The sequence below is a fragment of the Balaenoptera musculus genome, chromosome 5 (assembly GCF_009873245.2).
Source record: "Balaenoptera musculus isolate JJ_BM4_2016_0621 chromosome 5, mBalMus1.pri.v3, whole genome shotgun sequence".
NCBI lineage: Eukaryota > Metazoa > Chordata > Mammalia > Artiodactyla > Balaenopteridae > Balaenoptera > Balaenoptera musculus.
This window is the reverse complement of record NC_045789.1, coordinates 89,838,484-89,858,896: the sequence shown is the minus strand read 5'-3', so window position 1 is coordinate 89,858,896 and position 20,413 is coordinate 89,838,484. Positions and strand designations below refer to the sequence as shown.

The 20,413-nt window shown below is 39.0% G+C and overlaps 1 protein-coding gene across 5 annotated transcripts in view; it reads right to left on the bottom strand.

The window, feature by feature from the left end:
* PPARGC1A (PPARG coactivator 1 alpha) overlaps window positions 1-20,413 on the bottom strand; it is a 306,431-nt gene that overhangs the window by 101,733 nt on the left and 184,285 nt on the right. Inside the window, exons 1-2 of one of the 5 annotated variants that reach the window (XM_036852987.1) lie at window positions 18,154-18,236; window positions 98-277 (exon numbers count right to left, since the gene is read on the bottom strand). In XM_036852987.1, coding sequence (XP_036708882.1) covers window positions 98-277; window positions 18,154-18,171 — 198 coding nt within the window. In that variant the 5' untranslated portion in view covers window positions 18,172-18,236. Of the gene's footprint in view, window positions 1-97; window positions 278-3,388; window positions 3,502-4,214; window positions 4,466-5,198; window positions 5,350-18,153; window positions 18,237-20,413 lie in introns of those variants that run through there. The other 4 variants (XM_036852986.1, XM_036852985.1, XM_036852988.1 and 1 more) reach the window with 4 other exon arrangements.

The window sequence follows — 20,413 nt, the reverse complement described above, 5'->3', positions numbered from 1 at the left end:
AAGTAAGAACTCATTATGCTTTCAGGCCAATAATCATGTTAGTGTGGCATAAGCCAAGTTCAATGAGAAATTAATTTTCACCAAGGGCTGTCCTTACCTCAAATATGTTTGAAGGCTCATTGTTGTACTGATTGGATATTATTTCGGACTGGTCACTGCACCACTTGAGTCCACCCAGAAAGCTGTCCGTATCCAAGTCGTTCACGTCTAGTTCAGAAAGGTCAAGTTCAGGAAGATCTGGGCAAAGAGGCTGGTCTTCACCAACCAGAGCAGCACACTGCAGGGGGCAGGGGAGGAAAGAAAAAAGCTTTCATTAACTGCAGGAATTTATTAAACTGCAATAGCATGTGATAGGAATTAAGCCTGGTTAATTCAACGACACCACCAAAGCTGGTTTCCAGGGTTTTAGTCCCCAGAATAAACATCCTAAATTCTTTAACTCACTTTGCTCCCAAAGGATACTTTGCCAGAACCATTCCATCCCAAATTCTACCTCCAAATCCATAGTAAATGCCATGCTTCCATGAAGCCTTCTCTGACTCGTCCAGTTAGAAATCAACTTAGATTTGTTGGTACCTCTTTGATAGTAAGCACTTACCAAGTTTCAAATTGTTTTCTGGTTAACTATATGCAAAATTTCACTCTACTCTTAGAGTATAAGCCCTTTGAGGGAAGGATACAAATTTGATTTCACCTTGGAATTGCATCACACATACGAGAGACAAAATAAACGATTACTAAATGAGAGAAGAAAAAAAAAGAACTATACCAGGAAAACTTTCTCCATTTACTCTCTCTTTAACCATTATAATCCATATAATTCATTTAGCAACTAATGATGCAACGTCCTTTAACGTGTCTATGGTTCTCTTGAACTGTTATTTAAATCTTTTACTTTTCATGAGCTTCTGAACTTCTCAAACAGGTCAAAAATAAATCCATTGAGATGAAGGACAAAAATCATATTTTTTATGATCTTTGGTATCTTTCGCTATGTGTAACTTGCAGGTCTTGTGTGTTGGTGTGTGCGTCTGTGTATATGTGTATACCGTTGGGATCACCTGAAGTCTGAAAAGAAAAACCACTCTAGCACACCACAACTATGTTTTTGTTCATCATTTATATATTCCTAAACTATGCTCTAAGTGAATTCAAAAGAACAATTCTTTATTTGGAGTTTTAAAAATGATTTCAATATATTGAGAGGCTTAAAATACCCTCTACCGTGACTGCGCTGCTTGTCACCTCCTTGCATAGAGTAAGTGGTCTGTTAACTCTCCTGCACTGTGGCTTTCTGAGGAAAGTGGACCCGCTTCCTAAGGTGGGCTTCTAAGCTCGGACTGGCTATCTGACTGCTGATTCATCACTGCCAATTGTGAAGAACCCTGCAGAAACTTCCTCTTGAAGGGATCTGGTGATGCCAGAGCCATAAGGACTTTATCTATCTGCAGGCCGAGGGGTCTCAATTGAAAGGCACACTCTCTGAGGTGGTCCCCTCACGGCCCTCCCTCCCAAGGCCAGGAGAGACGATGGGGAGTTCTTCCCATCCAGGCAGCAGTTGGGCATGAAGCTAAAGATACTGCTTGACATTCAGATTTTGAATAAAATGAGTTCTACGCAGATTTTTTTTCTCAAGCACCCCTGTCATCCCTGGCAGGCTACATGACACGGGTCATATGCAGCAGCATGATCGTAAGCACCACGCTGAGAAGTAGGTGCTGGGTAATGGAGTCAGCAGTTGGTAAGGGGAGGCTGGGAGAAGCCTGAAAATTCCTGCACTTCCTCCCTAAGACCACTGGGCCCCACGGAGATCGCAAATTGCAGGCACAAAGGTAATGCCAAGAAAGGGCAACCCCCTTCATCTCAACTCTTTCCTTATCATTTTATTGGTCTTTCTCTTTTATTATTGGAGTTAGCCCAGAATTACAGATCCGTATACTTGACTAGATTGATAAGTAAGCGGAGGCTGGGCTGAAGAGAAGATTTTGTTCTGGGACAGTGTTTGGATTTTGTTACAGGCACAACACTTCCCAGTCTCCACACTTGCCCACTGCTTGTCCTCCAAACACAAACACACACACACACCCCCACACACAGTTAACTCTTCCACAACACGACCAATTCAGAGACAAGGGGAGAACTTTTTCGCTGGTGCAAAACCCACTAGGATTAGGGGAGAGTCCTTAAAATAAAAAGCATAAACAACAAAAAAATAAGTTCGACAACGTAGGATCTCTACATCTGGCTTAAATTCCTTTTGTGGAGAGCATACTCTAGAACCCGTGTTTGGGAATGCTGATACCAACTGGTGGACAACTTCTTGCTGTCTCTCTCTTTAACAGCCCTCTCGAGGCATGATTTCTTCAAAACCCTTTAACCTTTCAGAAATATGTATTTTTCAGTAACTTTTGAAAACCATTAAAAAGATCAGATCAATGTTTTGTATTTTACTCTGGTGTAATTCACATATTTCTTTCCTTTCCTCTCTCTGTCTGCCTCTCCCCTTTTTGCTTTTCTGTTATCATTGAAAAATGTGCATGTGCTCTTGCCAATGCTGACGTGCTAATAAAATCAGGGCTTCTGAACGTGGCATTATCCTGATAATCTAAAACACATTAGTGGTAGCAAGTGTTCCTGTTATTAATTTATATTTGGCCTTTGGATGATGCCAGACTTAACAGTCCGAGCCCTGGAACTGTCCCCATCTGACACTCTGATATTTACTGCTTCCCTATACATCTGTAACAGGTGTGCTTTATTGCAATTACGGAGACACATTCTACTGCCTCTTTGCAACTATGACAGCTATTTCACAACCATAGCCTTAATTTTATAATAAGATTTAAGAGGATAAAGCAGTCACTAAACACAAAAGGCTAATTATTGTACGTTATTTCACCCCAACAGACTTTTCTCTTAGTTGAAGAGCAGACAATAAATTAGCTTAACTGCACTGATGATAATGAAACATTATAATTAAGTATAATTCTCCATTAACCTTTTGGAGGTTTTTGTGCCATTGATGGTAAATTTTAAAGAGAGAGAGAGAAGAAAGAGTGGACTTGCCCACATTAATTACATTAATGAAAAAAGAATCTTACTTCTTAAAAAAAAAATTAGGACAGGGGATAAGGGGCAGGGCAGGGGTCAGTAAAGAATGACAGTCTTAGTAGAGTGTATGTCATCGGAACTGTCTCTATCAATCTTGGTAAGCTTATTGGACATCACCTCCATTAAACTGGGAAACACGGGGGACTCGGAGTAGCTATAGTGATGGAGGCCTTTATTAACCAATGTACTGTCCCGTCATTATGTGCAAAAGGGCATAATACGTCTTAGGATGACAGCAGACATTAATGATTCAAAACATGAAAGCGGCCTACGCTACCTGCTGCTCGTAATATTTGAGCCTGGCGGAGGTGATTCCCAGGGCTGCCACCACCGAGGTTGGGCTGCCTCCAGCGCAACAGAGAAGCGACTGGCCCGTCTCAGCTGACCGACAGCTCAACCCACGGCTGGACAATTAGCCCGAGACCTCACCTCCTTAAGAACAAGATTAAAAAGCCGCTGTTCTAAACGGTTCTGGCGCTTATTTGAAAATGACTGCAGGAATGCCAATGAGGAAACTAAATCTTCCCTATTTCCATATGATCTAGTTCCTCAATCAACTCCTAGCAGCGTCAGGAAGAATACATGATGCAAAAATGAAACTGCAGCAGCTGAGACCCACAGTGCCAGACAGACAACCACCCACAGGATACTCCAGCTGCTCGAAGACAATTAGGACTTTGAAGCCACTTAGATCCCTGACTCGTCATAGCTGCAGGACGTATGAATTATCCATAACTCTTCCACCTTACCAAGAAATCACAACAAGATAAGAACAGTTACAATCCGCAAACATGTTATCTGCCAAGGCAAGAGAGGGCAAACGGAGCCAGCATTTGCAAGCCCAGCGAAGAGTTAAGAATCCAGGCCATGCCTCACTAGAGAGGAAAAATGCATTCGCAGACGGCCTTGGCCAAATTATTTTCACTTTAGATGTGTATCGCAGCACCACATGGACATCTTATTTAATCAAATCACGTGTAGCCCTTGATCCTCCCCTTACCCTACGTGCCCCCAGCTTCCCAGAGGAAGCTCTCCCAGCCCTTTGCCAGATTCATTGTTAGCCGCTCAGATCCTCCCTGCAATTCAATTCGGGTCCATCTCACCAGAGTCCACAGAAAGTTTTGCTTGTTTCCCAAGTTGGCCAAACTTTCCGAGAACATTCCATTGTGTTGAATGCGAACATGCCGCGGTCCTCCGTCCCCCCCGCTAGTCACTCTAGACTCCAGAGATTACGAGGAAACCGGCTCGCTTTTTTTCCCCCCTGTATGAATTGTAGCCAGCAGAGACTGTGGAATTGATGTATTGCCATCTATTTTTACACAAGCAGCGAGCAGCTCCACACACAGTCCTGCATAAACTCTATTCTCTCTCCGGCTTCAGGCAGCTCTCCGTGGTACAGAGAGATTTAACCATTGGCTTCCCTGCCACTGACGCTGATGGAAAACCTTGCACCGTGAGGCTTTTTTTTTTTTTTTTTTCTTTGCTGGCCAAAGCTTTCAACCGCAGAGGAGTTTTAAAAGAATCAGCTTTGTTGTTTTGTGTTCTGTGGGAAAAGCAATCTAAAATAGCCCAGCAGGATTATTTAGGATTTTGTGAGTTCTCTGATGAACAGAGAGAGAAGAAGAAAAAAATCCAGACTAGAGTCAAAACTGACTAGATTTGAGCCCATCTATTTTAATATTTTTATCTTCATCTTATTATAAATAGAAATGGCATTTTTCCAACCAGGCCACTAAACACCACTGGAAAGACTTCAGCTTCTGATTCATATCAATATCTTAGGGCATAAATATTGCATATGAGTAGAAACAGAGCCAAAGGCACATGGAAAGAGTTTCTAACTGCAACAGATCCTGATGACAGCAGCTAAGCTTTGATTTGTTCACGGTATCTCAGAGCCACCTTAAAATAGCAAACTTATTGGAGTTAAGATAAGATTGAGATTCCCTTCCCAAAGCTCCTGCCCGGGCTACTTTGCTGCCTCCTCTCCTCGCCCAAGCCCAAGCCCTTCCCCCTCTTACAAGCATAATTGCATTGCGAGGGAAGCTTCCGCCCTGGCTGCAGTGTTGAGCCCAGCCCCACCTCACCTCGATGTCACTCCATACAGAGTCCTGGTTGCACATGTCCCACGCCATCCAGCTCCTGAATGACGCCAGTCAAGCTGTTTCAACTCCAATCCACAGGGACACAGAGCACACACTCATGCAGGCAACCAGCCCCTTACTGAGAGTGAACTGAAGGCACCTGTCTTACTACAGTCCCCAGTCACATGACAAAGCTATTAAAAAGTAGGCTGGGCTGTCACTCACCCAGCCTCCCTTCTCCTGTGCTGCTAGCTGCTCAAACTCGTGACGTCACTCAAAGGCAGCCCTCTGCCTCAGTGAAGTAACGCTTAAAAAAAAAAAAAAAAAAAAAACAGAAAGAAAGAAAGGAAACACTTGGACTTTTGGAGCATCATGCTGTGACTAAAGCCAGCTTTGAATGCCACCGACTCTAAATGGAGCCTTGGCCATATAATAACTAAAATCCCCTGCAATCTTTTTTTAATTTATTTTCCTTCCAAAACAAGCAAGTGGCAAAGCTCTCTGTTTCATGACAGAGTAACTACATTCTTAGCTAAAATGTGGACTCCCTCAGGACTCAGATTTGAAGACATCCAAGTGGACTTGGTTTGGGACTAAAGCAAGATCTTATCACATGATGGATTTTTATGAGACATTTTCTAATTGGGGGAAGTGTTTGAAAACAGAGAATGGGGCATGCTTTCTTTCTTTTTTTCTTTTTTGTTTGCTTATTTAATCAACAAAACAGCCTGTATTTGTTAAGGTATAAACAAACTCCTCCACCCAGAAATCTGCTGTCCCTGTGGCAGTAGGGAACACCAGCTCCCGAGAAGTGTTACTGCAGTTTACTTTGTTCCATATAAGGAGAACAAGCAACAAAATACCACCCTTTCAGGGTCCTTCTAATTATTTCCATTTCTCTCATAGGCTCTCAGAAAACAAGTGTTAGTAAAGACATTCGCTGCCGCTTTGCCCAGATCAGCTTAGTTTCCCGGCTACCTTTTTTTTTTTTTTCATACATGTAGCATTTCCTCTGCAACTGCCTTAGGGTGCCTTTTTGAATAAACACTGGATTCCAACCCTAGTACCCTGGGTTGTGCAGTTTGCCTTTGAGATCAAGAATGTCCATGGAGTAAGGGAAAAATACCAACATGCTATTAGCAGAAATATTCATTTCTTGAGCTTTTTCATTTTTTGAATTTTTCAGCTTCTAGCCTGAGACAATGAGGGCTAATGCAGGTTCAACTGTTGTATGATGACACTACATATTGAATCCATAACAAACTCAAGGTACTAGACAACGCCAGAAAACACTTCCCATAACACCACAGAGGTCGGATTTAACCCTTCCAAGTTCCAGAGTGATGTTCACGTGGATACATATTTGTGAATATACATGTTTTTATAAAATTTTAAACCCCATTTATTTTAAAAATCAACTCAGTCTTTTACTTGATAATTACTCATCTGAAAAAAAAATTCCCCAGGGATCTAAAAATGATTCTAAAGCACTATTCATTTAATCTCCTATTCTACTAGGTTTAATGTAATGAATTTGCTATTGTCCATCCCTTTATCAGGAAAAAAATGGTGATTTGCTCTAAATATAAAGTAGCTCAAATATTAAAGTGAAAGAAAAAACAAACCAAAAAACATCAGACTGTTTCTTCTTTCAGATCACATCTATTTTAAGAAATTTGTCTACCCTGAGATCTGCAACAAGTTGCTAGTATATTCCTGAATAATGTGATGAAATTGACAGTTTGTCATTACTGGACGTAAAACGATGGCCAAAAGCTTTGACGTTTTAAGTTAGCTGAATACATTTCACTGGCACATTTTCCCTCTTACAAATAGCGGAAAATTACCATAGTTTTAATTTTCCAAATCAAGAAAGAACAGGAAAATACTACCTCGGGAAGGTTTTTATACATGCAATTAGTGGCATTACTCTGCACTCCCCACAAAGAAACACTAATTTTCTTCACAATTATATTCTGATTTAATGTAAAACTACAGTAAATTATTAAAATGCAGGGCAAAGGTCATTGGCTCTGTGCTCAACACAGTCAACTGTGAAATAATATTGGTCACTTGACCAAGAAGAGTTGATGTTTATTCATTATTATCAGGTGATCCCTGTGTCGTGATATTCTCTGATACTTTTGTGTTCATTGAATGCTAGGCATCCATTATATTTATGTGAATATATATATATTTTTTAATCCTATCTTTTAGAGATGTTCTTTACACTGGAACATTCTGTATTATTGTTTTTGATATTTAACCTGTTCATATTATGTTATCGGGGTTTTCTTGTTTGTCTTTTTGCCGCCTAATTCCACTTTTTCTTAATCAAATCAGCACATCCACTGAAAGCAAAGGTGGTTTTATATATACATACTTTTTTCTTTTTCTTACCATCACGAAGAGGGTTAGTTAGGAGTCAAAACATTGAAATGATTTATAAACTCCAGCATACTGCAATTTTTCCCTCAGATTTCTATTATTGTACACATAAAAATTTAAATAGATTCTTGGGGAAAATTAGAGTACCTTCCACTGTTTTTTTTTGGTCTCAAAATTACAACTCTAATGAGAGGGATACTTTAGAGGTCTTATAACTTGGTTAATTAGCTCTTCAGATTAAAGTTTCTCTTCTGTCCAGTTTTTCTTTTCTCAGGAGTACATAAAGTGTTAGTTGCTCACCAACCTTGGTCTTTCCTGGTTTCCCAGGATGTTTCTATATTTGATTCCCCCTCTGCCTTGACTGTTTCTCTTCCTTTCTCCCTGCAGCCCTCATTTCATCCCTTCATCAACTCTGCCTCCAAGATTTCCAAATGTTTGGTTTCAATCAACAATGATCTATTGAAACCTTACTGTGTCCACAGCAATGTATTGCAAAGGCTGCTAAGAAGGCATATGTCATGAACACAAGGGAACTTACTTACAATTTGGGAGGATGACAGACCTTAAAAACACAGAGTAATCTGATATGAAAAAAACATTGCTATTTTGCTCAATATCCAATTCTTTTCTTCCTTAAAATACACCCTTTCTAGGTACAAGGTCCTTTCACTAACCATTAAATTCACACCCAAATCAACCCCATTTTGTCTCAACAATAGAAGGAGGTATTTATTAACATCTGTTGAGTGCTCATAATGTTCCATATCTACACAGAGCCTGGATTCCACCCCAATGGAATTTCTCCCCTCAGTAGTTCGGTTATCGTTCCCCAAGACTCCAACATTGGTGGAGGCAAGAGTATCTATCCTTAAAGTCGGTAAGAGAGAAATTAAACCTTCAAGAGAAGAATTCAATTCTATGAAAAAAATTTGACAAAGTACATAACGTTTGAGTTTCCTTCCCCTCTCCTGCCCCAGATTGCAAGGCTTTTGCTGCCCTGCCTATTTCAGACATCTGCCAGTTATAAAAAATAAACACCATCAAACCCAAATACCCAAGTAGACAACAGCAGAGACTACTGGTTTTGATCTCATTATTGAACATAGGTGGGAACTCAGAAGTGAAGAGCTACTAGTATAAATATCTTTTTGCTCATTTGTTTTTCTAAGCTTACCATAAACTACATGAGAATAAATTTAAGGCTAAAAGTTTTTAAAGAAGAAAAATGGGGAAAAAAATATACAGCAGAGCTTACAAGGGCTAGACACTGAAATTAGCATTTTAGATACCACACTTCGATCAATTTAGTCCTCAAAACTACCCAATAAAGATGATCTGTGTACCCATTTTATAACTGAGAAAAATAAGACAGAGCCAGGATTTAGATAACAGCTGAAAAGAGCATACAGATCTCTGAAAACCCTTCTAGGAAGAACTAAAGTTTCATAATAAGAATAATATTCATTCCCAAATCAAAAGCACAGCAAAGTCCCCCGAGGCAACTTTATAACCTAGAGACTGTCTATGTAGCTGGAAACCAACATTCCTGGGAATGCTGCCTGCATAGAAAGGAAAGGGATCTGCCTAGAATGGCTAATATTTTTAAAGTTAATCATTGATAACAGGCATTCAACTGCTGGCTTTTAATTCCTAGAGGGGCTAACTGATCCTGAAACCCCACATCAGTCTGAGCACGTGCTCTGAGCCCCTGGGACGTGTTTGAAGCTGCTGCTGTGCAGGGCACAGAAGTTGGTAGCAGGGCAGGGTATAACAAAGGCCTCTAGCCTATAACCACTCTAAAATGAAGTCTTATTTTACACAAAATCACCATGGTGTTGTCACTGTGAACTGAGCATATTTGGAAAACAGAGGAAAATCAGTAGTTGGCTTTAATGCCTCCTAGCATTTGTTTATTTATCTTTTTATCTTCTAATAAACTAAACAACTTCAGCAACCTCTCTCTCATCTCCAGTGAAACCTTCTGCAGACCAGCTCTATGCAACTGAGCCTGTATTTTAACGTGGATCTCAAAATCTGCTCTTGGCATTTTTCACATTAAAATAGAAAATAATGTGCAAATTAATCCAAATTGCAATCAATTGGACTAATCTAAACATAAGGCAAGAAGTATGCTTATTAGGCCCACAGATAAGAGATAATAAAAGGATGGTTAAAATCTGATTTTGTCTGATGCTTAACTCTGTTGTATTTGTGCATTTATAGACATTTTCATTTACCTTAATTATTTCAGGTTAATTCATTTATAATGCAGCGAGTTATTGACTATTTAAACAAGAAATGTTCAATAGGATTATTTAGCATTTTTTTTTTACTGAAACTGAAAATAAAGCACATCATATCTTATTAAATTTGTTATTATTTAAAATTTTAAAGTCCTATCGAACCTCAATAACATAATTCACTTGGTAAGAGAGATATTTTATCCCCTAACTGAAGTTACTGAGGGCCAGAGAAACCTCAGGTACACAAATTATTAAATTGGAAAAAAACTGTTAGTCAAACAGTTCCCCCTGTTTGGTACTTATTTCTAGAGCTGGGGTCCTAATGAGCTTAACTTTTTTTGATTGTAGAGAAAAAATTGTATTTTCAACTATTGTTGAAATGGAAGAATTAAATAAGTGAAGTGTTTTTTTTTTTCTTTTTCTTTTTTTCAATCCCACCAGGTAAGATTCAGACGGGTTTTAGTTATTTTGCTTTTGTTTCTGTTGTGGATTTCTCCAGTGCTTTGGTATTTGAATTTTACTCTAGCAGAGTGAATATATATCCTAAAAATGTGAGGATGTAGAAAGGAAATAAATTCTCATCTTAGGAAGCAATTAGCTTAAGGTCTAGCTAAATTTTGTGATGCCTTATATAAACTCTTACTTTTTTTGCTAGCCCAAGTAAACACAAGATTTTTGAGGAAATATTCTTAATCAAGAAGACCACTTCTAAGACTGACCTCCACATAGCAGCTCAATCAAAAACAGATGTCAAATACTACTGGTCAGATTATAAATGAGTACAAAGTTTTCTAGAGGACAAGCAGGCAGTATGTGTCAAAAATGTTAAAAATGGGCATCCGCATAGATCCAGAAATTCTACTTCTAGAAGTTCATCTTAAGGAAATAACAGGGGGATATGTGCAAAGATTTTTAGTGTGAAGATAGTCAATGCTACATAATTTACATTATTGAAAACTTGAAAGCAGTGTAAATGTCCAACAGTAATGGCCTAGCAAAATAAATAATGGAACACTATATATATATAAACTCATATATATTCACACACATACATTCATTATGTATATATATTCAATGCTATCATTAAAAACTGTTGTGAAATACATTAATGGCATAATGAGAAAATGTTCAAAATATATTAAGGTTTAAAATTTTATGTTTGAAAAAACTATAATCACAACAAATTTACATATAAATATACACTCAGAAAGATAGAAGAGCTAAGAGGATAAGGAGAAAATATAACAAGGTGTTAACAGTGGCCGATGACATAAGTTCTTTTAAATTTGTGTGTGTGGGGGGGGTATATGTGCCTTTCTGTAATTTTTTAATTTTCTATGCTAAATATGTATAACTTTTATATTCAGAAGAAGAATAAAAACTATTCATTTTTAAAAGAAATATAGAGATTCAGACTTATAACTGTGCCTTCTTAACATACAGGGAATGTAGCAAATAGAAATGTAGCCCCTGACATCCAATATAAGTCTCAATATTCATCATATATTTAAAAGAAAGCCATTTCTGTATATGAAATCGAGTCTAACAGCCACTCCACTCAGGATGCAAAGCTGAGAGAAGTTACTACCTGGCACCCTGAGAAACCTCTGAGCCCCGACTTATAGGGATAGGAAAGCTATCCACTATTAGCTTGCCTCAGAGGTGGGCCCAGACCACTGACACCCAGATGCCACAGCCATCTTCACTTTGTTTCTCAAGTTGAAATTCATCAATTAAGTGAAACAAACATTCCATTCTAAAATGCGATTATCCTTGGTAGGGTTAAGGGGATTTCAGTTATTTATACAAAAGCATCTATTTGTTAATCATATTTTTTATTCCCTTCTAGCATCTAATGGAGCTCAGAAGCACAAACCAAGAAAAAAAAAAAGTAAATGCTTTCAGAATGTTATGACTAAAGTATTAAGAAAATTTCTCAAGAAGGGATTGTTACTGACTAGGGAATAGGAAGGGGCAGTTCTAGAAGGAAGAAGGGAAGAGACGCTGGAGATGTGGCTTCTACTGGAGACCATGGAAATTGACTGGATGGGGAAAATGCAGTCCACGTTTCAAACCAATGACTTGCAAGTGAACTTCTGGACCACAATCTGTTCCAAAACGGGGAGCCACCTGTGTAAATACTGTCATGCTGCAGCCCTGTTCTTGGGCAAGAAGCTCATTCTGGGTTCTCCGAATGTCACATGAGACCTTGACCCACCTCCTTTCCCCTGGAAGGCTGACTATCTCCGCAGGAATGGAAGCTGTATTATGAGCCTCTTCGACTTAGCATCCTTGCAGTTTCATGGGTCTTTCCTGCAAATCACTCTTCCTACACTTGGGTGATCATTATTTTGACCATTAAGAATTCTCATGAGAAGATAGTTGACGGGGCTGGAACCAAGGCCAAGTTCATGAGTTATCAAGTGATTACATGAGGCTCAAGTCTTCCTGATAAGTAGAGTGACTTTGTGGATCTTGATTTAGCCCAAAAGAGAAGGACAAGGATGGTAGGAAGGACATGGGTCCTGCAATTCAACTTTGGGCGGTTCACTTAATGATTCTGAGCCTCAGTTTCCTTATCTATCAACAGAGATGGCCGGATTCAACTATATCTAAGATTTCTGTCAACTCTCAAACGCAATGCTGTATCTGCCTTGACAGACACAGGCAACCTAGGAAGACTTCTCTGCATGCGGTGAATCCAAATGTTTCATTGTACAAAGGCACTAGAAATCAGGGAGGGTGTGCAGGAAAGGTATCCGGTGCTCAACTTTGCTGAAAAACCACACAGCTTCATCACTTTCATAGCAATATGGATATTTAACTTCCTAACCATTGCAGAAAAAGAATAGATGAGAACTGGTAAAACATAATACTTTCATGAATATTGGCTGTAAGAAGACCAGCTTCTACAGACCTGGATTTCTTACAAAGCCCAGGTCATTGCCCCAGAGAAACAGCAAGTTTTCATCTTGTTTATCATTAATTCTATTAAATGGTACAAGTCACGTAGAAGATCAAGTCCCTGCTTGCATGGTAAGGATGAAAAACACACAGCTGATATGATAGTGACTATTCACTTCTGCCTGCATATAGATGCAGTTTCACATACTAACATGTGATTTGGTTTTACAACAGGTAAGAAATGATGTTACCCAGAGAGAGAAGATAGAAAAGAGGATGGATCTGAAATTCAGGGTTTTGTAAATAGGAATAAGGTCTAGGGAAATACGAGCTTAGAGTAACGCTTTTGCCTCCTAATACCAGAGCACTCCCCCCGTTAAATAAAAAGCTCATGGTATTGGGTAAAAGAAGACCTTACCTTTTTTTTTTTTGTAATTTGAGAAGGATCATCTGAGAGACTACTTTAGGGTATGGAGGCAGAAAAGAAGGACAAATGCCTAACATGGGTTATCTTGGCATTATTAGCAAATATATTAAACCAATGCTGTATCACAAGATATATGGTTGATGCATCACTGGGAGTTGTCGAGTTTTCCTGTTTAGCTGTGTTCTTTGTACATATGACCCTATTTATCAGGAGGAAGATCTGTGCTTCAGAGCCAAATAATATCACCAACTTAGAGACCTTCCTTTAGCGCTGAATGAATAGCTCAGCTGCAGCCACACTAGATTCCCTAATAGGACATTTGGAGAGGGAGCCCTGGTAACAATGGAGTAAGCAAAGTAAGACCAGGTGAATGATAAACCTCAGTAAGAACAAAGCCTTGACAGACCACCAGCTCAAACAGTGCAGGACACTCCAGCAGTACACTCTAGCAGGACAGATTTAACTTCCTGTTTCCTTGCACCCAGAAAAAAGAAACAACAAGAAAGCTAACATAAGAAAGCTTGATTTCTGGGCCTGTGAAACAGTCTCCAAAAGGCAGTTTACAAGTTTCCCTTTTCAACAGTCCAAAAGCTTGATTATTCTTTAAAGAGCCCAGGTTGTACTTTGCCCCAAGCAGATGATCAGAAAGGATTCTTTTCCTACCTCTTTTCAAAACAAAAATCTCTGACAACTCCTGAGGTGTAACTTCCTACCATCCATCTTAGTACATCCATTTCCATGTAGGGTACCTAAAAATAGGCCACACCTAACCTTTTGCACAGCCATACAAAGCTACTTAGTGGGAACTCCAACTATTCAATCTCCTGTGGGTATTTTCAGACTGTGCCCTTTTTGTCTTCCCTATTGTATTACCTTATGTTGAATATTGCGTAAAAACACAGAACAAGAGAGGTTTGCTGGGAGATACCTTACACTGCAACCGTTAAGGCTCCATATTTGAGCTTTGTGATTTTGTTTTAGACTGAATCAAATGAAACTGTGGTTAATAACGTTCTTAAAAAAGCAATTTAAATAATAATGTTCAATAAACTTATTAATTCCACTGACAATATTATGGTTGTTGAGGTTCTTACACTTCAAAAGTATAGCCAAGTACATCAATGAGAATGAATAAACTTCTAGTACACATCAAAATGTACATAATTTCCACAAACATAATGTGAAGCAAAAGAAGCCACACACACCAAAAAAGTACATACCTACTTACGCTAGTCATTATACAAATAAGTACAGAAACAGATATACCTAATTTATGCAGCCAGAAGTCAGGACAGAGGTTGCCTTTGGTAGTGGTTGGAGGCTGGAAGGGGCTCCAGAAAGCTAGTTATGGTTTATTTCTTGTTGGCAGTGCTAGTTCCATGGGTCTGTTCAGTTAGTAAAAGTTCATGGAACTGAACCCTTATGATATATGCACTTTTTGGTATTCATATCATATGTCAATAAAAAGTCTAAAAAGCATAGAGAAGAAAGAGAAAGAAGTCTTTCTATACTCCCAAGTTTTAAAGTTTGCTACCTTTCTGTTAAAAAAAAATATTCTGAATGTTCAATTTATCTCAAAAATCCAGAAATTACATAGACAATCAGAAGTGTAGTAGGAATCAAGGGACCCGATGTGTAGGTTTGTTTGTTGACCTTGGACAAAGCCATTTCACCTTTCTAGATCTATCTTCTATCAAAAGATGGGCTAGGATTAGGTATCTCTGAATGTATTTCCTAAATGAGTGAAGTGAAGGAAACTTCCAACTCTATACCTTTAGTATTTTGCCCTTGGTTTAAAATTTGTTATTGAAGGGGGTCATTGACTTGGTGTGAAAACAATGGTCCCCTTCTGTGAGAACATAACCTTTGGGGTCAGTCAGCGCAGATGCGCCACTGGGTATCTACCTGTGTGATCCCAAGCAAGTTACCTAAACTATCAGACCTCTCATTCTTAGCTGTGAAAATGGCAACATAAATACCTACTTTACATGATTGGTGTTAGGGTTAAATGAGATGTATACAAGCCCAGTGCCTAGCATATAATAAGTACCCAGTAATGATACCTGTCATTCACATACCAATACTTAAAACTCTTTGAACATCAAACACCAGTAGAATAAATACATAGGTTTGCTTTTTGCCTGGCTTCCCCATCTAAAAAAAGTCCTAAAAGCAAAGCAGAGCAGACTTCCTTTTGAAGTCTTACATTAAGCCAACTCTCTATGAGTGTACACACAGAATCATCACCTAAGCTGTGGGGATGCCAAGTGCCCGTACCTGAGGAAGGGAAAACCAGCCTCATACCAGTCCTGACCTGTCTCTACCTCTAAAGAGACCGGAAGGAGCAAGTGCAGAGAACAGTTTTTGTTTCCATGTTGCTGTCCACAAAAGTGATCTGAGCCAAAAGTCTTTCAAGAGTTTCTCTGTTAAGAAACAAGACATCCATATGGTGCCTGAAAACTGACAAGATACCATGAGTTTGCAAATTCGAGAAGATCCGCCAAATAGCAAATCGTGTTTTAAAATGATGATATCTATGGGGTAAAAGTGGAAAACAAAGCCGCAGGAGCAAAACAATTCAATATAAAGTCAATTTTGCCACCAGTGGTCCATTAACTAAATTGTCTTAGCATTCACACTTTTCTCGAATTTGTGATCAATCATACAATTACTTTTTAAATTGATAAAGTGACATAAAGGGTATGTGATATTTTGTTTTAGATAGTTGAGGTATTTTTTTTATTTCAAGTAATTTTTCTGTGGAAGGATATCCATATACATTAAAAAACTGTGTTGGCATATACATTTAAAAAGTTGGCATATACATTAAAGTATATACATTGGCATATACATTAAAAAACTGTTGTCCAATGCAGCAGCCACTACCCACCTATGGCTACTGAGCATTTGAAATGTGTCTAGTCAAACTTGAGATGTGCTGTCAAGGCAAAATATACAGAGGATTTCAAAGTCTTAAGTGTGAAAAATTGAATGGAGGATATTAATAATTTATAGTGATGACATGTTGATATAATATTTTGGACATATTGGGAAAAATAAAAGATTTTATTAAAATTAAACTTACCTTTTCTAAATGTGGCTACTAGAAAATTCCAAATTATATATGTGATGTACATAATGTTCCTATTTGACAGTGGTGGCCTGAAGTTTTGCACTCACTCTCAAGTAAGTGGTATCATAGATGCAAATAAAATGAAAGAATACAGAATCAGGGAATTTCAGAAGAAAAGGGGTATTAGAGCAGGGCCCCAGCAGTACACAACTCCAGGGCCATCACCCCCATCCCCGTCAGTGAACAGTGATCCTTGGACCTTTACCGTATTCTCGCACAGCCCTGTATTAAATGTTGTATAATCCACCTCCTTACATAATCAGGAAGTCCTTCTAGAATATCCCTGAGGCAACCCCATATTATCTTTTCAACACCTTCCAAACCTTTTCAAACATATACGTAATAACGCGATGGAAATTTATAAAGTGAGGTCTAACCGGTACTCCAGATTGGGAGCGGGGGGTGTGGATAGAAAATAGAGCTGATCATATTATAAAACTTGAACAGGCTGCAGGAGAAGGCCAGAGCAGCACAAAGTATGCAAGGTCTGAGGGATGAATATGCAAGGTTCTCAAGAAGACTGTTCCCTTCCTGGGGACTAGAGGCATTTTTCAGAGGGTAACATTCACTTGAATTACAAATGCACCCGCCTCTCTCTTCCAAGGGAGAAAAGCCCGTTGTTGCATCTATAATGTAGCTTTAGTTTTTGGTGCCAGAAATGATTCAGTAAACACAGTTATGTTATGGTACACTATTCGTATTCAGCACTCAAATTAATCTCAAGGCAGTGCTGGCATGAATTCAATTTGATGCCTGTGCTTAGGATTTCACATAGGTGCCTTCATCCAATTCTTCTTCGCAACTAATAAAATCTTAATTCATGGTAATATGTTTATTTCTAGTTCAGTTCATATTAAGGAGTGCAGTACTTTACAGAAAACTAATTAATATCAATCATATATTATAACATTTTTAATGTTTCAGAGGAAAATCTTACACTAGGGGAAAGATTAGATGAACCGGGGGTCTTAGCCTATCCTATTACTCTATTTCTAGAATTTGAGAAAAAGGTACCAAACATCACTTAAAATATTAATTTAATTGAAGGTGTGCATCATGGGAAGTCTGGGAATTAAGAAACCTCGTTCTTATCCCTAATAGGACATCGATTTGATGTGGCCCAAGAATGTAATTTACACTCTCAGAAACTCTGTTTTCCACCTATTTTGTGTAACCACCATATAATTTGCAAGTTGGTAAAGACAGTCAAATTCAGATGTGTGACACTATTAAAATAATGAACTTCACTAATAGCATGCCTTCTGCAATTGTTGGTAACAATTCTATTTTTATGTAATGTTTGAGTAATGTTAATAGCATCATATTTTCTGGGATTGAACATATAGCCAGCTGGATAGTACAAGCGTGAGTCCTTGACTACGACAGAAATGGTGCCCCCTGGAGTTGTGCAATACAGTGGCCCTCCATTGCCTTAAGGAACTATGTTTAAAAGGCCTAATTCTCCCCTAGGTACAAAGGACTGGAGCAGTGGTTATACAACTCCTGAACATCTTAAAAAATAATAATAATAATTCAATAGATGCCTTGAAATTGCATGGTCATACTATCCAGCCTTTCCAAATCAGGCATTAGGCATTCATTCATTCTATAACAATTTCCCCACACTGACATGCTATAAGCAAAAAATAAAGTTAAATAAATAAATAAAAATTAAAAAGATAGGCACATCCTATTCTTTTTTTTTTTTGCCTCTTTAACAATCTACACATAAAACCTCCAAATCTGAGATAGACAGATAGATATCTATATATGTATTTTTTAAATCCTGATAAGTAGAAAGAAAACAAAAGCCAAGACACCAGAAGGAGTCTGGGGGCAGAGATCATGCCTCCTGATACTCACTTTCAGAATCGAGTCCATAAATGATAACCCCCAAGATGCGTGTCATTCATTTTACTGCAGTGTAAATACTTGCATGGCAAGTTGAGGGAACACTCACGATGGGGGCTCACACACACTACTTTTTAATTCACAAGGGCATGGTGACGTGGGAGGGCACCTCGGAGTCACTGCTCAATGAACTCCACAATAGGGCACAAATCTGAAACCCAATCTTAGCCTGATATGGACGTAAGAGCAAATATATACAGTATCATGTGCTTTCCAACAGCCCTGTGTCTCGAGGGAGCTCTCTGACATCAGCCGTTGAGACAGGTGGTTCCCTTTCCAACTGTGGAAAATAAAACCCCATTGCAGAGGCACTAAGTAAATATAGCTGTACTGTAATTTTTCTTTGGTGCACTCTCCCTGTGATTTCTGTCCTGTGATGATACTTTATCGAAGGAACCCATCCAGGGCATCCTTCCATGCTAAACACTGATTAAACATTGGCAAACGGGCTGAAATTGGCATTCAAGACACTGGTAGAGGATTCTGTTTTGCTGCTCTGGTTGGAGAGTTCTCCTCCTCTCGTTGTCAAGTGGCTGCCTAAACCTCTGCTGGAATATGTCCCTGTTACTAATACAGCCCAACAAAATGACAGACAAGAGTCAGACCATCTGAAAATCACATGCACAGAGCAGGTTAATACCAATCACATCCAGTTCAAGTCTGAGAACTCAAATCAGCTGAGATGTACTAAGCCCTTTGTGACCACAACTATTTGCTTTTGCATTTAAGAATTATTAGCAGAAGGGCACCCTGTAACTTGTGTATAAAATTACTTAATTCAATTTCTGTTTCCCTTTCTGAACATAGATACTTTTACACTCTGACAGCCGCTGGCTCTTGAAGCATTCTCCTTTTTGTTGTATCTCCTTAGAAACACAAATCTTGTTCCCTGGCAGCGGCGGCTCTAAGTGCTGTACCACATGCCCAAACTAGTTCTCCCTCGCAGCTTTAATTCACAGTAAGTGGCATGAAAGGAGGTCAACCCTTCTCGAAAAATACTCAGAGTTCTTTTTGACTTCAGAATCTATTTTGGAAAGCCACACTCCCTGGTACGTAAAGAGCAGCTTCCCATTTTGAAATTCTGGCTGTAACTACTGCCAACTTGACGGAATGGCCTCAAAAGGGCAAAAGCAGGGTGACAATCACAGTTTCAACTCTTGATCATCATTCTCTCAGGAAACTCCATGAGATAAGGAAGTCAGTAAACTGCCATCCCGTCTTTGCCCCCAAATAACCCTTTTATTTGAAAACTACTTATGGCGTGCATACATGTCTTAGCTTTGCTTTCCTGAGGTGTTTATTGAATGCTTAACTCAATAATGCCATCTTAATCCCAAAAGTTTCCATGGTAACCTACCACTGTAATAAACAAGTCTGAAGGATGGGAAATGAAGCACGGGGCTCCTTTCTCCCCCTCTCCTTCTTCAGCTTTCAAAGAACAGGGTCTTTTCTACTTCTAGAGAACGTTCTACTTCTAACATTCATAGCCCATAACTCTTTGAGCTAGAGTCAAAATAGTAGCAATAAAAAAAAAATGATGACCAACATTTGGTGAATATTTGCTATTAATGCCAAGCACTGTGCTGAGGAGCTTTGTGGATTATCTCACTTAGTTCTTGGACTAACAGGAGAAGCAAGTACTATTATTATGTCAGTTCTAGGAATTGAATCTTAAAGTTTAAGTAACTTTTCTAAAGACAAAAAGCTGATATGTAGGAGACCTGGGGCCTGAAGTCAGTCTTGTCTGACTCCAAACATTCTGCAGACCGTGCAGAAAAATGGCATTTTTGCTTGTGCCCCAAAGTCACGTAACTTAGACATCTAGGAATCTCTCCACGAATCAGAAGGGAACCATAGCTTCCCATTCAGAATGAAAGTAAAAACACCACACACATCTAGCTAAAACTGCCAGGGAAATTAAGAAAAGGCAGAACTCAAACAGGATCACAGCCAACACATGGCACCCTGCTCTGGTCAAAAGTAGCCACACCACAGGTCTCTTTGAACGTGATTTGGCAAATCATTTAAAAGAACGTCCCTTTCTCTGTGGATCAACCTCTAAAGTTAACTTGGGATGTCTGATTCAGATCACTGACAGCACCCCCCCAGAGAAAAAGGAGCCCTTATTATAATGCCACTCTTCTTCCGAAATGAAATTTAGACTACTTTTGAAGATGGCAATTGCAAACGAAAGTCAGATTAGAACACATCT